The sequence below is a fragment of the Ailuropoda melanoleuca genome, chromosome 8, assembly GCF_002007445.2.
Source record: "Ailuropoda melanoleuca isolate Jingjing chromosome 8, ASM200744v2, whole genome shotgun sequence".
Taxonomy (NCBI): Eukaryota; Metazoa; Chordata; class Mammalia; order Carnivora; family Ursidae; genus Ailuropoda; species Ailuropoda melanoleuca.
In genome coordinates, this window is record NC_048225.1 from 92,186,337 (window position 1) to 92,206,453 (window position 20,117).

At 48.1% G+C, this 20,117-nt stretch overlaps 1 protein-coding gene across 1 annotated transcript; it reads left to right on the plus strand.

Annotated features, from left to right (window-relative positions):
- The first annotated feature begins 7,526 nt into the window (after positions 1 to 7,526).
- BATF3 (basic leucine zipper ATF-like transcription factor 3) lies at positions 7,527 to 19,062 on the plus strand. The gene is made up of 3 exons (XM_034666886.1): positions 7,527 to 7,614; positions 10,265 to 10,369; positions 18,566 to 19,062. The coding sequence occupies exons 1-3, from the start codon at positions 7,537 to 7,539 to the stop codon at positions 18,749 to 18,751; spliced, it is 369 nt and encodes a 122-aa protein (XP_034522777.1). The 5' UTR covers positions 7,527 to 7,536; the 3' UTR covers positions 18,752 to 19,062.
- The last annotated feature ends 1,055 nt before the right edge of the window (positions 19,063 to 20,117 follow it).

Here is a 20,117-nt window from a genome sequence, read left to right on the forward strand (position 1 = left end):
ACAGTGAGAAAGCAGCCATCTACAAGCCAGGAAGAGAGTCTTTACCAGAAACTCACTGATCAGCACCTGTTCTTGGACTTTCCAGCCTCTAGAACTGTGAGAAATACGTTTCTGTTTTTTCAATCACCCAGTCTGTGGTATTTTGTTATGGCAGCCCCCAGTGACTAAGACAATGGTATTTGTAACAACGTTGTTTACATATAAGGAAAAATTGAAAAGAACAGAGTAAAGTAATAGATATGTAGATCAGCTGTGGTATATCTTTACAGTGGAGTGTTATGCCTGTTTAAAATGACGATGTAGATGCATATTGTCATGGAGAGAAGTTTATGATGTTCTCAAGGGAAAAAGCAGGTTGAAGTATGCTTTAATGTATGCAAACACATATACGTGTATACACTTATATTAAAAAAATGTGGGGAAGTAATATATGTGTATTGGTCAGTGTTTTCCAGAGAAAAGAACTAATAGGATATATATAAAGAGATACATAAGAAGAGATTTATTATAAGAATTTGTTCAGATGGCTATGGAGTCTGAGAAGTCCCATAATCTGCCATCTTCAAGCAGGAGAACCAGGAAAGCTGGTGGTATAATTAAGTCAGAGTCCAAAAGCCTGAGAACCAGGGGTCAGGGTTGGTGTGGGGAGCTGCTGGTGTTAAGTAGTCCCAGAGTCAGAAGGACCAAAATTGAAGAGCTCAGGAGCTCTGATATCCAATGGCAGGAGAAGATGAACGGATGTCCCAGCTCAAAAAGAGAGAGAGAATTCATGCTTTTGTTCTATTTGGGCCCTCAATGGATTGGACAATCCCCATATTAGTGAAGCAGGATCGCTTTCACTCAGTCTACTGAACCAAATGCTAATCTCTTCCAGAAACACCTGGAAATAATGTTTTACCAGCTATCTGGGTGTCCCTTTGCCCAGTAAAGTTGACACATAAAATTGACTATCACAATATGCTAAAATATTAACAAAGTCATCTCTGTATGGGTTCGTGGGTAATGGGAAGTCTTTTTCTTTTGTATGCTTTTCAGTCAACTCTAGATTTTATTAGCATGTGTGACCAAGAATCATAAAAATATCAAAGGTTATAAAGTCAGCTAGCTGACTCTTAGCCAGCCACCTGCTTACCTTTACTACAATGTCATTGGCTGTCCCACAACAGGGCTGACATGAGGAAAGGAATTTTCTCATCTAAAAAAATGTACAATACGGGGCGCCTGGGTGGCACAGCGGTTAAGTATCTGCCTTCGGCTCAGGGCGTGATCCCGGCGTTATGGGATCGAGCCCCGCATCAGGCTCTTCCGCTATGAGCCTGCTTCTTCCTCTCCCACTCCCCCTGCTTGTGTTCCCTCTCTCACTGGCTGTCTCTATCTCTGTCGAATAAATAAATAAAATCTTTAAAAAAATGTACAATAAATTACAAATTAAAAAAATTACTGATACAAAAGCAGCAGGAAAACACCATATTTTTAATTACCTCCCTGACATACCTCTATATTACTTTTTTTCTTAAAATTGTAAGCTGTATACTCTTTGTTCTCTTCTTCATAAGACAATGCTTCTGTAATGTAGTGTTTCTATAACTGGAGTAGAAAGACAATCCAGTCTTTCCATGTGGATGCAAATTTGACTTAAAAGATATTCAGGTAGTAAGGAGGGCACGTATTGCATGGTGCACTGGGTGTTATACGCAACTAATGAAGCATCGAACTTTACATCGGAATCCGGGGATGTACTGTATGGTGACTAACATAATATAATAAAAAAAACCATTAAAAAAAAGGAAAAAAGATATTCAGATAACTTCTTTCACAACGCATTATTAGTAATGTCACTTTTTAGAATCGTCGCATTTGGAAAAACCTCTAAGTTTTTAAATGTGTGAGTTGCAATATTTCAAGGCAGTTCCTTTTGTGTTCCACTGATTCATCCTAAATGTTCTTAGAACTGGTGACACCCATCAAGCAATCATTACTGACGTCCTCACTGTAGTGGCACATTATCCTCGTCAATACCAGTGTTTCAACATGAGAGCAGCAAGAATGGTAAATGTTTTCCCATAGTGTGTATGGTCCACTCTACCTCCTTATTGCATCATCAGACCATACAGAAGTCTGTTCATTGCTTCCATCTGACACTTATCTTTTCTTCTGATGTCTTTGCTTCTAGTATAATCTGAAATTTGTTTTTACAGTTTGCTTTTTCATGTCAGAAAATTTTCCATCGATTTTAATTGCTTATCTACAACCTTTTTTTAACATTTCATTAATTTTATATATTTTTCTCTCAGTTCTTTAATACATAAATAAATTTGAAATGATAAATGGTGCCCTTCATATATGAACAAATCAGGGGTCTGTACTTTCTAACTTTTATTGAAAATATTCCAGAACACATTTCCAAACAGCAATTAAAATGTTATAATCAAGCTTTATAAAATATGCCACCTAGCAAAGAAAAAACCCCTTAAGGTATATTTATAATGATATAAGCTGTATTGTTGATTTCATTCCTGGCAGGAGACGATGCTGTTTTGACTAGACATACACAAGAACTCAATCCCCTGCTTACAATTTTGCATGTGTGATGATCTGGAGAATTTTCATAGATTTGCTTCTGGGGCCATACATTTCAAACCTTTCTTCACCATCCACATTGATTTGGTGTGGTGTGAAAATGTCCATTTCTCAGTACAAAGAACCTTCTCAGGTGAGTTAGCATGGTGGGTAGTAGGGATATTCCTGGCAGCCATACAACTAGCAATAATATGACTCTAGACAGAAGTGACTGCAAACCACACACATAAATCCCAATACAGAAGTACAGCTCTGATGAACCTTCCTTGGCAAAGTCCCCCAGATACCCACAGCCAGTTCAATACCATCAGACATGCAGGGACTGAGGGGAGGTTGGGCTGAAAAAAGACAGTGGTTTTAACCAATTGTAGTTAAAATATCCCATTTTTCCAAATTTTATTACAGCATATCACCATATGAACACATTGCTAGGGTCCCCTCTGGGTCTTGAAATGGGCCTGCCCAAGTGAAGAATGATTGCCTACACACATTGACTTCCTGGCACATGAGTCTTGGCCACCATTGCTCTCAGCATCTTCCAAGCCCTCATCTCTGCTCGCCTGGATTATTGCCATTGCCTCTTGTTTCTTCCTTACCCCTGTTGGACTGTTTTTAACACCTTGCCCAAAGAGATCCTATAAAAAGTTAGATCATGTCACACTTCTGTTTAAAGGTCCAATATTTTCTCATCTCGCTTCTAGTAAAAGCCTGCCCCTTTGCCTTTCTGACCTCACCTCAGTCCAGTGTCCTATATTTCGGGATGGTCAAGTATGCTCCCAGGGGACTCTCACATTTACTGTTCATGCAGCCTGGACCACCCCCACCCAGATATTCACATGGCCCCCTCTCTCACCTCCTTCAGGAGAACCCTGCTTGGTCTTCCTTCACTAGTCCCTATTTCTCATCCCTCCTTTATATTTCTCCATAGAACACACCACCATCTAAAAACTATTTTTCCCGCCCTAAATACCACATCATCTTTACTGTTTGTCTCTCTCCTCTAGAAGGTGAGCTCCCTGAGGTTTGGATCTTTGCTTTGTCCATTGCCTGACATAATGACTGATTTCTGGTCAACACAGGGGTCTCTGCCTTCAACTTTCCTTTCTCTAGCCCCACCAGAGCCCACAGGACCACCTTCCGAGAAAGAGAAGGGAACATATTGGAAAGCCAGTTTCCCTAAAAGAGAGTGAGTAGTGACAGGGTTTTCTAACATTTGAGCAACTTGTTTTTATAAAGAAGTGTCACCTTATGAAGTGAATCACCAGAGGGTTTGATCACTGAGCTATAAATCTCCTGCACCTCCTCCCCTGTCCCTATAGATATAATTCAGGGTCACTGTGGTAGTAATAGGCAACTGCCACACCATGTAATTTCTCTCCCCCAGTTCAAAGGAAAAACTATGGATACAAAGGAAAGGCAGAAGAAGAAAAGGAGACACTTGAAATGTCTGTTCTTGTCCATCTTTCCTTCACTTTCACTGTTTTTTTCTCCTTCTGACCTGGAATAAAATGAACAAGAAATTATAGAAAAGCGAGAAAATAGGCTGTTACTAGAGTGTCCCACTTGGTCAAAAAGATGTTGGCATTCTGGTGTGACAAATGAGCTTAGCATCAGGGAAAGCAATAGTTAGTGCTTGTAAATATAAAATGTTTTAAGATGTTAACATAATAAAGTGTTCTCCAAAGATTAGGGGGAAAAAAAGGAAAAGGAAAATTACTTATAATCCCACCCCCACAGCAGAAAAGCTACCACTTTGTTATATTCTCTTCCAATTTTTTCTCATATGCATACACTTTGTCATTGTGGTAAAAAAAAAAACGGCATAATATTTACCATCTTAACCATTTTTTAAGCACACAGTACAGTAGTGTTACACATGCATTTTTATACATGTTATACTTGCACTTTTTGTAACCTGATTTTTTTCACTTTACCTTATATCCAATAAATCTTCCATGTGGCAAATCTGTCTGCATGCTTGTAATTTTAAAGATGCATACTGTTCTATCCCATGACTAAAACATATTTTAGTCAGCCATTCCCCTACAATTGGACATTTATGTTGCTTATAATTTATTATTCTTAAAAATATTATTATGAGCTTTCAGTGCATATAGTATTTTTCTCTCTAGTATTTACAGTGATCTTATGATTTTCTAGAACTTTTCTAAGGAAAATGAAGTCAAAAGCGATGATTATTGCATGGTTCTTAAAAATGACAATAAATTTGCTTTCCAATAAGTTTGTACCAATTTACAACAATGCCAATGAAATATGAAAGCAGCAATTTCACCACACTCTCACAAATATTTGATACTTTTTATTTTATTAATTTAATATTTTTAAGTGTTTATTATTCTAACATATATTTTCCTCCTATATCTGTTTTCCTTGATTATTTCCTCTGTTGGGAAATGCCAGTTCATGTCCCTTGTGCAGTTTACTTTTGAGAGGCTGTCTCAATATTTTTACTGCTTCTTTTCACGGGCTGTAAAAATAGTAGAGATTTTAACCCTTTATCATAGCTATTCTGAATGTTTTTCCCATCTCTTTGTAATTTCTGGGCATGCTCTTATCTAAAGCACCTTAGCATTCTTTTTTTTTTTTTTAAGATTTTATTTATTTATTTGACAGAGAGAGACAGCGAGAGAGGGAACACAAGCAAGGGGAGTGTGAGAGGGAGAAGCAGGCTTCCCACCAAGCAGGGAGCCCGATGGGGGGCTCAATTTCAGGACCCTGGGATCATGACCTGTGCCAAATGCAGATGCTTAACGGCTGAGCCATCCAAGCACCCCAACACCTTAGCATTCTTGTACAGTTCAGAACTTTCCAATGTGATATCTCCTGTCACATGTTGTCTTAGAAAGTTCTCTCCTTGATGGCTTAATCCCAGGGCTTTAATAAAGAATTTAATTCTGTTTTATCTCCCTGATTTTATTTTCTGTATCTAATTATTTAATCAATTCATTTTGATGTATAGTAGGTAGGTCAAATCGCCCTGTTCCGTAAATGCTCACTAGTTAACCAAGACTCCTCCTTTAACTATATTTGAAGAGACCCCTGAATGAAGAGAGTAGGCCTATGCCTATATGACGAGTTCTCGTGTGCTGGGACACGGATCCAGGCTCTGCGGGGAGCGAAGTAGAAGGTACAGCCCTAGAGGACTTAGGGTGTGGCGTGGCTGTGTGGGAACAGCAAAGTGGCAATACCCAGAATGCACGATGGGACTGCACCTAAATGTCCGCTGTGCTTTCACCTTACCCTTTCCCTTCCTAACCAGCACTGGAGAATGAAAGCACTTCTGAAAACTCAAGACCACTTGACCCAGAGGTTTTCCTATCTTGCTAGAGTCCTTATGTTTCCAGGAATTAAGGGCTCTCAGTCGACCTGCTGGAATGAATTTATTGCGCACGTGTGTGTGTATGTGTGTGGGGAGCGCTGTACTAGGAACACTGTGTACCTGTGCGGTTTGTAAAAGTAATAGCTCCGGGGCAACCGTGAGTGATGAAACATGATGAAAAGGGTAAACGGGAGATGAGAAGGTAAATCTAGGCGGATAACCTAATGTAGAGATGGCTCTGCTGTGTCGCCCTAATGGTGTAGGGGTACGGCACTATTCCGATAAAGGGTTGCTCCCACCCTCAGTCCTCCCCGCTGCCTTTCACCTCAGCCCCCTGGTCGGTTGCTCGAAGCCCCTGATCCCACAGACAAGATCGTCCACTTATTTTCCTGTCCCCGTCCAGGCAATAAGTTCACTCAAGCTGCGGCTCAAAGCTATTGCCAGGGTCTTAAATCCTGGCGGAGAGCCACGTGCCCCGGACTGAGAGCCCGAAGTGCCCGCCCCTCATCCCCTGCTGCTGCCCAGGAGCCTCAAGACTTAAGCGACCACAGTCGGAAGGCGCGTCTGACCTCCTGGTGCTGGTTCCCACCCGCCCATCTAGGTTCGCGGTTATCTTTCTTTCCCGGGGCTTGCACTATGCAGACCACAAACCCGAAACCGCTCGTTTTATCTTTGCTGGGGCTAAGTACGATACTACTTGACTTTGTAGCTTTTCACTGCAGGCAGGTGGAGGGCAACGCGCCAGTACCTCTACCCGGTCCCCAGTCTGGCATTAAGGCACGCATTTTAACTTGTACGCAGAGCATCTGCCACTTTAATCTTGAAAAAGAAAAAGCATCTGAGGTTCCGATACCCGAACCTGTCAATAGTGACGGCCACGGTGGCAGATTCGCTCCCAGACAACCTCCTCCTCCCCACCCCACCCAGAGGGAATTCACCCTCGGGGCCGCCCCGCCTCGAGCTCTCCCACCGCCTCGCCGCGTCCGCGGAAAGAAGGGCAATGACCCCTGCAGACAGGCCCTGGGTGCCGGGCCTCTTAGGGTGCGCAACTGGCTGTCCAGCCCCTGGCCTGCGCCTCGCAGGCGGGAGAGCCGCGGGTCGAGGAACGAGTGAGAGTGGCGCCTGGGTGACCGGTCGCCCCGAAGAAAGTCCCGAGAGACTGTGACCCCTGCGCTAGGGAGAGGCGGGGCGGGTGCGCAGGAAGATGCCGAGATGGGACCGGGAAACAACCCCCCAGCCCCGCCCAAGCAACCCACTGGTGTTTCTCAGCCTGAGTTCCCCGAGAGCAGCCGAAAGACCCCACAGGCTACGCTGCGTCTCTCTGACCCCCTAGCCGCCCCAACGTCGCCTCTCGTAGGGGGGGCTTCGCGTTCCCTCCGGGGTTTCGGAGCCACCACGTGACTTCCACGAAGCGCAGGGGCCCAGCGGAAAGCCGCGACAGGGGTGGGATTTGGGACCCCGAGGTGCGGCGAGAGGGCGGGGAGAGGAAGAAACGGGGCGGGAGTGAGAGAAGGAAGGGCGGGCAGACTCGGGGACGCGCAGGCCGGCGGGCCGGGGCCGGGCGTGGGGAAACCCGGGCGGCGCGGCGGCCGCACGCGCCGGGAGAGCGGGNCGGCATGTCGCAAGTGCTCCCGGCGGCCGGCAGCGTCCTGCAGAGGAGCGTCGCGGCGCCCGGGAACCAGCCGCAGCCGCAGGTAGTGGACTAGAGGCTCAGGGAGGCCCGCGGGCATGCGGGGATGGGGGCCCTAGGGGCACGAGGAGGTGGGTCTGCGGCTCCGGGGTGGTGAACGCTGAGTGCTGGGGTGAAGGGCGCTGCGGGAGCCAGAGACCGGCAGGAGTGGGGGCGTGGGGTGGGTCCAGGGACCCCTCGGGCGCCTCTTCCCGGTGGTCCCCAACTCACGCACAGTGCTCGCGGCGTCCGGAACGGTGACCCGGCTTCTGCGCCCCGGGAAGCGGAGAGATCGGAGGGCGCAGACGCCCAGGCACGGACCACGCTTCCCCGCACGTGGGATCCGCGCTGTCCCGGTGTCGCCATCCTTGCGCTGGCGCCCGCTACCACCCCATCACTCGCGCGCGTGGCCCTTCCCGGGCGCCAGGGTCCGCAGAGGGGAAATTCGGCCCGAAGGGGCAGTTCGTGTCCAGGCACTCCCAACATCTACCGTCCGAATGGGGAACTCGGGACCCATCAGCCTAAGGGTGCGGGGTGGGGGCCCGCAGTGGTAGGACTCCAACCCCGCTGCTGGTGGAAACCCCTAGGCCCGCGTTCAGCCCTCTGAGCTGTCCTCGGCAACATTTACAACTGCTTACTCAGGAAACTGAGATAAAGTTGCCCGCGGGGATGGCCATCAGAGAACTTCCCACTCGGCTTTGTGGGGAGTCTTCATCATTAGGCATCATTCGATGCCTGGCATATAGTGTCATCAGGTGACGCTAGAGAGTCACATTTCTGGGTTTGGACCTCGGCTTTACGACACACAGGCTGAGTGGCCTTGGGAATTTTGCTTAACTTATTTGAGCCTTAATTTCCCCACCTGTAAAATGAATATGATAACCTCTTGAGATTTTTATGAAGACTAATTAAGATACAATTAATAATTTATGACTATCTTAACACTTTGATCCCCTCTTTCTGTTTTGACTGAATGTTACTGCTGGGTTATCAGGTGTGACCAGATGGACAGGTGATAAATCCAGTTCAGAGTGTCAGCTTCCAGAAGGCAGGACGCAGGTTGCTTCCTTGGGCCCTGTGACTTTTTACAAAAAGGCATGATTTGGTGACAAACACTATGGGAGACTCAAAAAATAGCAACCCCCACAGAGGTTACTAAGGGCACACCATGTGCTGGGAGCTTTAGGATAAAATCCCATTTTAGCGTATCCAAGCATTAAGCTGTTAGAATGATTTCTGCAGTGATTACCGATCCATTGTTCAGGGCATGCATCTCCAGTGCCTAAAACAGTGCCTGGCACATGGCAGGTACTCAGTTAATACTTACTGAAAGAATGAGTGACTCACACTTACGATAAAAGAGAAAATTGAATATTCAGAGAATTTAAGCCATTTTCTCCAGGCTATATTGACAGTAAGAGACAAAACCAGTGGCCGTGTATTTCTAAAGCTAAAGTTCTGTACACCGCTGTGGTATTCTGGTTATGTTAACCAAGACTTCTTTGCCTCTAAAAAAACTACTTTTTAACACCTGTGTCTGTTCCCTTAAGTATTACTTCCAGGCCACATCCATTTGTTATATTATTTATATATGTGTTATTTATCTGCCTCCTTCTATAGGCTTATATTCTTCCACAAACTGAAAATTCTTTACCCACCTGAACTTGGGGAGAAGATGTGTCTCTTGTATTTGGAATACAAGACCAGATATAATAACTGAAATTACCCATTATTTTATATTGTCAATATTTGCTTTCCATTAATGTTAATAATTGAGTAGCTTTCCTGTGTTTGTATCTTACAGACCTCTTGGCTTTTAAACTGTTAAAGGTAGCATACCCCATCCCCGCCCCTTTGGTACCTTCTCACAGGGCTCTGGAAAGCAAATACTCTCTACTTCTCCATGTTTTTTCTATACCTGAAATGTTTTTACCTTGGTAGGTACATTTTTTAGCCTGTCTGTTTCAGGATAACTCTTGAAGGATTCGACTAGGTTTGGTTAAATCTCATATAAGGCTGAGAGCTTTCAAGACACATCATCAGTTTGCTTTCTGATTCACTCTGACCTGTGAAACAAAATGCCCATTAAGCATTGTTCAAATGAGGTGATGTTTAAGATCATTTGGCGTGTTGGTAGAGTTGTGTGGTTGCAATTAGTTACCAATGTAATATTTGCACGCAGGATCAAAAGTACCTGTTTGCGTGTGGTGGTGTAAGGCCTGGCACACAGCAAGTTCCAGATAGCACATGTCCTCTGCCTTCCCTGTTCTCAGATGGACGTTGACACCGCACCTCTTCAGGCACACACCCTGTGGGGTAGAGGTTTATGAACGTTGGTTTGGAGTCCAACAGACCTGAGTTCCACTTCCCATTTACCCACTTACTAGCTGTGATACCTGGAGCAAGTTCCTTACCCTCTCTGAGTTTCTTATCCTCATCTTTTAAATGGCAGTCACACCACACGTTTCTCAGGGGGGTCATGGGGATGAACAGCTAAACTCGGCCACGCAGGGCACATGGCTGAACAAGGGGCTACTGCTGTCCCGCCCATGTCGCAGCAAGCACTGCCGGGACTGCCAATAAAATGGTGAAGCAATGCTGAGGAAGGAGACAGGGCAGAGGAGGGGGAAGCAAGGTGCCCCGACAGTGCACCTAACCAGACATTTCCCCCGCAGAGCCCAGAGGATGATGACCGGAAGGTCCGGAGGAGAGAAAAAAACCGAGTTGCTGCTCAGAGAAGTCGGAAGAAGCAGACCCAGAAGGCTGACAAACTCCACGAGGTGAGCCTGTGGTTGGGGCAGAGCCACATTAGGGCCACAGACAGGAGCCATCCTCCGCCCTCACACTGTGGTGGTGGCCCCAAGGTCATGTTCTGGTCACCACCAGTTTAGACACGTACGTCTCATTTCACTGCGTCCTTCCAGCCCAGTGTTCTGATTCTTCACTGCCATCTCTCTCCCTCACCCGCTGGTTGTTCCTCACTCTCAAGGTCCTTGCATTATAAATCAAAACAGAATGAAACTAAACCTCTTCTGGATCCCAATTCCTTCTCACGCTACTGCCCCATTTATTTTCTTCCCTTCCTCCCTTCCCTGCTCCTTCCAGAGCGATCTGCTGTCTCCAGGGGCGCAATGCCATTCATTCCCCAGTCCTCTGAGCTAGCGTTTCTGCCGCCCCTCCCCACCCAGCACGCATGCGCACGCATTCACGCACATGACCGTACGCGGGCTCGCGCCCACACCCCCCCCCACACGCCCACACACCCACCCCCTTCCCGCAGAAGCTGCTCCCACGGAGGCTGCTAGTTCCTTGGCACTGCGTGATCCAAGGGCTTCTTTCTAGACTCATCAACCGTGACCTTGCTGGAACATTTGACACCGTTGACCCTCCCCCTTCCTGAGACTTTCTTTCAAGGTTCTTAGCGTCTAAAAGACCACATTTCCGACTTGACCCTCCTAACCACCTTTCTTCTCAGTTTCTTTGCTACCTTCTCTTCTCCGTCAGTTCTCTTAAGTTTTGGTGTTGACCAGGCTTTCAGACTCTGCCCTTTTTCCTTCCCACCCCGGAAGACATGATCTATTAATCTGTTCTTTCAGCATTAGCTCCCCACATTGATAACTCTAGGCCAAAGACCTCAGTTCCAGACCCCCAGCCCCGTATCTCCAGTGTCTGCTGGGATGTCTGCTGGTGGGTCTGCTGCAGGCTGCTTGGATGCGACTTGGCCGTGATATGTGTGTTTACCCTGAGACTCTCTCTTCTCACTGTCTTCAACCTGAGTTCGTGGAGCTAACCACCTTTCTCATCACGCACATCAGGAACCTGGGATTTACCCTAAATTCTTCCATTTTCCTCTACCCTTATGCATAATCCCACGTAATCTCACAGCCAGGACGTGGGAACTGCCCCATATCAGGCACTGGCCTCAAAGGCATCCAAGTGTTTGTGCAAAGAACTGGTGATGGTTGTGAACTCTCATCTTTAGACAGGGTTGGTGTGAATAACTGAGGATTTTAATTTAGCCCTTCGCTGCCCGCTGTCTTGTCATAGCTTGTCTTAGCAAGGCAAATCTGGGGGCATTGACCGCATAGCAGATACTGAGGTGTTATGAGGGGGAAAAACAATCTCTGAAAACCCTCTCGCAGTGAACTGAGAACAGATTTAGGATGCACATACTCTAGGGAGAGGTGACCCACTGATAGAAATTCACAGTGGGCTATAAATTACAAATATCAGACTCTTCCTGGGAGTAGGAAGGCTGGGCCCTAAAAAGAGATAGGGTCTTCAGATGCGGATCAGAGAAGGTCCTTCCCAGCCTGAGTTGGTCCTGTGAACTTTCCACAGGAGAGCTGGAATGTCCTTTGCCTCCTTTCTTCCTTCCCCCTTGCTCCTAAAGCAGTGCTGGTTCTAGCCTCACGTTACCGGATAACCCAGGAGGGCACTTGTAGCCAGTGCATGGCCCTGCACTCAGACCCCATGTGCCAGTTGGACAGCCAGGGCCCTTCCCCTCAAGAAGCTTCTCGTCCAAGCCATGTGCATTAATGTAAGAAAACACTAGGGGACACTCAGTTGTAAGTCCCAAGTGATTATGTGTGTGGTGGTGGCTAAATGACATGGACAAGACCTTCCAAAGAGCAAGAGGGGGTAGATTCATTACACAAATGTTTGTTAGCACCACCGTGGGCAAGGTCTTGCTGTTGGGTCACAGAGGAGTAAGATCTCATTCCTATTTTTGGAAGCATAGGAGTTTTCAAGGAAAGTATATTCATTTCTTATGGACTCTGTAATAAATTATGACAAATTTGGTGGTTTCAAACACCACAGATTTATTATCTTACAATTTTGGAAGTCAGGTGTCTGGAATGGGTCTCACGGGGCTAAAATCAAGGTGTCAGGAGGGCTGCATTCTTTCCAGAGGCTCTAGAGAAGAATCCATTTCCTTCCCTTTTCTGGCTTCTGGAGGCTTCTGTGTTCCTTGGCTTGTGGTCCCCTTCCATCTTCAAAGCCAGCACTGACTAGATAAGTCTTTTTCATGCCATGTTACTCTGACACTGTTCCATTGTCACATCTCCTCTGACTCTTGACTTCTTTCACTAAGATCCCTGTGATTACATTGGGTCCACCTGCATAATCCAGGACACTCTCCCCAAGTTAATTCTTTTTTTTTTTTTTGAAAGATTTTATTTATTTATCCGACAGAGATAGAGACAGCCAGCGAGAGAGGGAACACAAGCAGGGGGAGTGGGAGAGGAAGAAGCAGGCTCATAGTGGAGGAGCGTGATGTGGGGCTCGATCCCACAACACCAGGATCACGCCCTGACCTGAGCCGAAGGCAGACGCTTAATCGCTGTGCCACCCAGGCGCCCCTCCCCAAGTTAATTCTTAATCACATCTGCAAGGTCTTTCTTTTGCCACATAAGGTAACATATTCACAGGTTCCAGAGGTTGGTTGTAGACACCTTTGGGACATCTTTGGGGGGCCCTTATTCTGCCTACCTCAGAAGGTAACAAATACTACAGTGTCAAAAAAAAATGGGTTTCACTCAGTATCTGTCATTGTTGGGTCTGATACCCAAATGAGTCAGGTGCCTGGAAAAGTTAGGGATGGTACCACATTTACTCCTACCTGATCCCTCTTAGTACTAGGGTGAGGGGCCCTTCTGTAGGGTTCCTAGCTTCTTCTGCTGTCCATACTCTGTGTCGCATGACCATTTATGCCAGGTGCTCTTTTGGGAAATGGGGCTAATGGATCTGAAACCCAGCCCCTCCATGGGAGAACACTCCCTTCTCTGCCAGGAGAGTAGATCAGGTTTACCCACTATGGGCAGATCACCTCATCAAGGCCAGTCTTGTTGAGAAACCCAGTGTCCAGGAGGCCAGGGCAGTGGCTCCATCTATATACAGACCCCAAAGCTGTAGCCCACACCTGTACCGTCACTAGCTACATACTAGTGTTACTGATCACAAGAGGGTGTGGGGGAGCAGGTGGCTGATTCAGGAAAACGGACACACATCCCAGTTCTGCAGTAGAACAAGAATGTCATCTCTGGGCCGAAAGGTAGCACATGAATAATAGCTCTGCTGTTAACTCCTCACCTCCCTCCAGGAAGGGCGTCACAGTTATGGGGATCTATGTTCTGCAGGGCTGAGAGAGAGAAAAAAAAAACATAGTAAAAAAAAAATTGAGATTGTTTTAAACTTTGGGGAAAAATCTGCATATTGAGGGTGGGGTGTCTAGTTTAAAAACGTGGTGAAGAATAGTTTTACTGTGCTCCGGGGAGTGAGTTGAGGGCAGAGCACCCAGCACGCTGCTCTGGGTCACGGCAGAAAAGCCCTGCATGCCCCCCTCGGTCTCCGGGCCCCATCAAGGATGGGGCAAGTGAGAGCCAGACACAGTTCTCAGCAACCTCCTCAAACCTGGGATCAGGTCCCCTTTCTCAGAGACACTAAGGGGTGCAGAAAGCTCCCACCTGGTAGCCAGGGCCGCCACCATTCCCGGGGGAGCTTAGCCCATGAGAAGGGCTGTACTCAGTCCTTTCTCTATCCCATCCTGTGGGGTCGCATTGATGCAGATCTCAAAGGAATTCCAGATCTCTTATTTGCCTTTCTTAAATACCACCAAGAGGACTCTTTAGAGTTTGTTTAGAATTTCCACCTTGTTCACTCACCTTGAGCCTCTCTTACCTCCATTTCCCTGAGAAACCTCCTCCAGTCCCAGCTCCTAGAAGCCTCTGGGCCGCCTCTGGGCCGCCTCCCACCCTTCCCAGTTCTCAACCTGTGGGGGGGAGGGGTGTCAGTCCGTCTGGGCAGGGCCTCCCTAGAGGGCAGGGCCTGGAGAGCCTGAGCAGGCCATGCCAGAGAGAGGCTGGGGTCACTCTTCAGTCTGAGTTTTCCCCTCAGGGAGATGGTTGCTGGAAGCCCGAGTGTGGTGCTGTGAAGCTATTCCTGACGTGTGTCTGTGTACCTCAGCGCGCACTGTAGCTTTTCAAATCATCCTGTCAAGGCGCTTATACCTCTCATGGGGATTTCAGCCCCTATTCATCTCTAAACATCAGGCACACGCCTGAGTCCACATCCACAAACAGGGACCCGCGTGAACAGTCCAGCTCTCTACAGCAGGCTGAAAGGTGTCTCAGAAGTGGGTCAGACCGGTTCGAGCCAGGCAGCCCAAGGTGTAAGACTGAGAAAGAACGTTGAGTCAGAAAAGGAAGGCAGTGATGCCATCCTCAGGAACCCCAAATGTCACCAACTGACAGATTTCTTGGGCAGTTCGGTTGTGGTCTGTGTTGTCACAGCTTCTTCAGATGTTCGTGTTCTAAGAGAAGGCTTCGTGTCGTTCCCCCCTTGGTTCAGAAACTGATGATGACACCAGTTCGTACGGCCCTCCCTGATGACACAGTTCTTCTGCTGGGAAGATCAGCGTAGGGCTTGGGAATAGGCTTATTGTAAAATCTGAGCGCTTACAGCCCTTTACTGCTGGTAACCCCGCGGGGAAATTTGAGGCCAGGCACTGCCAAGTGAAAGCAGAATTACTTCCTGGCTCGAGGGTTGCAGTTGACATTGAAATCAGGTTCCAAGCCAGCATGCCCTTGGAAAAGTCACCGCACCTCTCAGAGTTTCACTTTCTCCACTTGTAAGATGGGGTCTGTGTGTAGCTGGGCCCTCCTGATGGCCTTTTCCACCCCCTTATTTCCTTTCTGCCTTCCCTATCATCTCTGGTCCCTGGGACCCACATTAGCTTGCTTGCCAGTTTTTCATCCTGGACCCTGGATGCCCTCAGTCAGCCTCTCTGAGATGCCCAGACCAGGGTTTCTTAACTTCGGCACTGTTGACATTTGGGGCCAGATAATTCCTTGTTTGGGGGGGGGAGGGGGTGTCCTGTGTGGTGTAGGCTGTTGAGCAGCACCCCTGGCCTCTACCCACTGGGTGCCGTAGCACCCCTTTCCCCAGTTGTGACAACCCAGCTGTCTCCAGACAGTGCCCTGGGGACGGCCAGAATTGCTGCAGGTAAGGGTCACAGCCCGAGACAGCTTCATTTCTGAGGCCGAACTGGGACGTGCAGTGATTTCGCCCCCTGTAATGTGTAGGTCTCTGCTTTGTGACTGTGTCCTGGCAAATACCAGGGAAGGCAGCACAGTGACCTCCAACCCTCATGGGGCTCAAGACTCAAAAATCAGCAAGGTTTGAGCTAAACGGATCATCTCTTTGGAGATAACAAAGGGCCTAGCATTCTTGCTTATTTTTCATGTATGTCAAGTCCAAGCACCTTCTTCTCGGTGTGAAGTGGGTCTTATTCTTTCCCCTTGGATCCCCATGTCCTCTCACGTCCTCTCCACCCACCCCAGCTCCTCCTTTTAATCTTTGTTGAGCTGGCTTCACTGGAAGATCTTGACTTCTTCTGTCCTTTTTATTCCCTTAGCTCCATGAAAGTCCCTTAACAGGTTTATGAGTAAAAGTCAAATCCCAGAAGAGAAAGTCCCCACAGAGAAGGCAGATGAGGAGCCTGCTGGGCTGGGGTTTCGGGGATGCAGTGGTACCTCAGGAGGCCGTTAGGCAGCGTGGCCCCTCATGGCTTCCAGAGATAAATCTCAGAAGTTCACGGAGTCCTGCCACAAAATTCAATAAATATAGAAGGGCAAACAAGCTAATATGGAAATGGAATATGCTGCCACAGCAAGAGACTTTCCTGTTTTTTGGAAACTCATTGGAACCATTCACATTTATTCTCCATTTTACTGGGACGTGAAGGGTATTTCTAGTTGCAGGGGAGGGAGAGAGAGAGAGAGTGTGTGTGTGTGTGTACATACGCTCCACAGAGCTGCAGCCCGTCATCCCGCTGCTGCAGGCAGCCTGTCTTCCCATCCACACCCTCCCCTTGCCCGTGGACGGCTTGTTGCTGTGCTGCAGATGGAATTCGGGCTGCAGGACTAGAGCTTGTCAGCGGCCAGCAGAGAGAGTGAGGAGTTGGGGCTGGCGGTGGAATGGGGCCCATGCATTAGTGAAGCCATACTGACCCGGGACAGCCTGCCGGGGGAAAGGGTGCAGCTTGCTGCCTTGGAGAGTATTCTAGACCACCCTGAGGGCCTGCCGGGGAAGGCTTAGGAGGCCTCTGCGTGCAGCCCCTCTGGTGCCTAGAGGCAGGGAGGGAAGGAATCGGGTGTGAGAAGGAGGCAGAGGAGTCAGCAGTGGTCCATCAGGCGGGGCTATAGGAGGGGGTAGCAGAGGCTCCTAGGTGCTATACATTTCTGATCTTTGGGGAGCGATCTTATTTAGTGTAAGTAAGATTGAATATGATACAAGATTGAATAAAACACATAATGAAGGTTGTGGTTCCATTAGGTACTGTGATCAGGGAAGCCTTCCTGGAGGTGGTGGGCTTGAGCTGGGCTCCCACAGAAAAGGAGGAAGGTAATCCAGTGGAAAAGAACAGCATTAACAAAGGGGCAGAGCTGAGAATTTGCATGTGCTTTAGAGGCCTGTCAAAAGATCAGACTTTTTAGTGATATTTTTAAAAATTTACTAGTAAGAGAAAAGATGTGATGGATAATAATAAGGTTGGATCCCCACCTCAGGAAATGCATGGTAAACAAAATTGCAGCAAGATTTAAATAAGATTGTCAGCTTCAAGAAGATCTCCATTGGCATGCCCTAGGGCTCTGCCATTGGCCAAGTACTGTAGAACTTATCAATGACTTGGAGGAAGAAAAGGAAGACCTACTTATCAAGTTAATGGACACCTTATAGCTGTGTAGTGTCATGATCCATGAGCTGACACGTTGAGATTCAAAAGATTTTGCTCGGCTGGAAGATGCCGTGAACAGAGTGAAAGTCAGGAGAAGTGGACGCAGAGCCCACCCTTAATCTCCAGAACCTCAGTCATCGTCCAAATATAGACAGAGATGCAGCAGAGGCAGACAAAGCTTGCACTTCTCTGCAAGCGCAGGAAGAATCCCCAGGGTGAGGTGGCTGCAGGCTTGGGTCCAGCCCCAGGACAGGCCACCTCCATGCATCTCCCTGGGCATGGTCAGGCCATCCCCAGAATCACGCACTGCACTTTGGGAATGACACTTTCTCAGAGAAATCCTGGCAGATAAGAGCGATGACCTCCAAGAGGGCAGAAGTCCTAAAACCCAAGGAACTCAGGAGACCTGAGACAGTTGAGCTCAGAGAGTACCTAAGGGGAAGTGGTATGGGGCTGTCTCCTAATATTTCAAGAACTGCGATGTTGAAAAAGTATTGAATTGACTCTATGTGGTTCCATAACATGGAACCAAGCCCAATAGGTGGGTTTGAAGGGGCAAGAGATTTTGTATCAGTGCAAAGAGAGGCTTTCTAATAGAGCAGCTCAGAAATGGCAGGGACAGTCCTTTGAAGAAGAGTGCCCAGCACAAGTTGGAGGTCTGGTTTCGGGCATTGTGTGGGTGAGTCTGGGGTTTCTATGAGCCCCTCCAGGTGTAAGGCTCTGCCAACTTGGATATAATGGAAACTTCACAGATGAGTGTTGGGATGGAGCCAAGGCAAGGGATACTTTCAATCATTTACTCACACGGTCAGCAAACGTGTATTATGTTCCACGCCCTGTTCCAAGTGTGGGGCCCACAGCGGTGACCCCAACAGAGATCTTCAGAAAGCCACTCAGCAGGTGGGGGAGGGTAGGCAGGCTGCACAGGGGCACGAGGGAACTTTTAGGAGCGACGGGAATGTTCTCTTGATCCTCGTTGACATTTGCCAAAACTCATTGAATGAGACCCTTAAGACAGGAGTATTTTATTTGATGTAAATCATTTCTCAATCCAGTTGATTCCAAAAGCACAGCCCTGCCCTCCTGGACCTTTCATCCTGGTGGGAGGAGAGAAACATGAACCAATCAAGCCGAGTGGTGGAAGGGGTTGCGGTTAGGGAGGAAGCTGTCCCCGGGAGCACTGGGGGAGGGAACGTGGTTGCAGCACCAGGCTCACCCATTCCGTGTCTCTGTCCAGGAGTATGAGTGCCTGGAGCAAGAGAACACTTTGCTACGGAGAGAGATCGGGAAGCTGACGGAAGAGCTCCGGCACCTGAGCGAGGCACTCAAGGAGCACGAGAAGATGTGCCCGCTGCTGCTGTGCCCCATGAACTTGGTGCCAGTGCCACGGCCGGACCCTGTGGCCGGCTGCCTGCCCCGATGAAGCCCAGGGATCGTCTTCCTCTGCCGATGGAGGAGCCTTGGTCTTTTTCACACCTGGGGTTAGGCAGGTTCCCTCCGCTTCTGTGTCCAGGGGGACCTGTGGCCAGGTCACCTCCTCGGAGCTCCTGGCTGTGTCCTCAGCAGACGGCTCAGCACGACGCTCCCGCAGGCGCCTCTCAGAGCCCTGAGCGGATCCGGACAGGGAGGCCACCCTCAGGAGTCACCTCAATCCACTTTGGCAGCTAGTAGGTTCCGTGTTGTGCAGAATTATTTCCTTTAGAATTTGGATAATAAAGATGGTTATGATCTCTTCTTTTGCCAAGTTCTTGGAATTTGGAAATACCATATGTTTCCTAGTCCTGGAGAGACCTTCTTCTGTCTCAGGCTGTTTTGTGGCTCCTGGGTCTTGTTTTGCCCTTCTGGTCATCGTCCCTGTGGCCGTAACCGTGCTCGATGCAGGAGGCACCTCGGGGGGCCTGCAGAACAAAGGCCAGTGGGACTTCCTGCCACCCCAACTGGGTCACGAAGGGATAGTCATGCTAGGCATGACTCGTGCTTATCTTCTGCTTTGGGTAGCCCCCCATCTTGGTCAACACCCCCGCCCATGCTGGACTCTCATGGGAAATGTTCTTTTCCAGGCTGGTTTTCCTGTCTGCTCTGTGCACTCCTGGGCCACCTCCCCATTCCATAAGTAGGCATAGGATCAGAGGACAATTTCACTTTATGTTAGTCTGAATCACAATAGAATGGGGAAATCTGTCCCCTAGTTTTTAAAAAAAACAAATATTTTGGCAGATGAGGAGAGCAATTTCCTTTCAAAAGTCCCGTCTAACTATTATTTCAGGAAAAGCAGAACCAAGACAAGTTGAAGGTGGCCCTAGCGAGAAAAGCAAAATGGCAGAGGACTCCCCATCCTCTTCCAATTCTCTTTTTCCCCTGGACCAAGGGAGTTGTGGAGGGCAGAGCCACGCCATCATAAAGGGCACAAGAAATGGGAACAGAAGGAAGATGCTTTGTTGTAAATGTAGATGTTGAAAAAGAGGAAAGTAAGAAAAGAAAGAGAACCCAGCCCCTCCCAGGGTGACCAACTTGCTGACTTCATACAAGTATTCATATTGGCTACTCCTCGCGAGCCTCCTTTTTCTTAGGGAAGTGTCCCCCACCCCCCAGGCATTTTGGAGTTCTGCGGGACTCTTGTAACTCACACCAGCTAAAGGCTGCAAGGTTTCCCTGGTCAGAGGCATTGGAAGTCTGCCATTAGAGACCCAGGCTGCTGCAGAACCAGGCCGAAGCTTCCGGAATGCAGCTGTTCCAGGGAGATGGTGGCATTTCTTAGTAAGAGAGACTTTATAAATCACCCAGCCCGA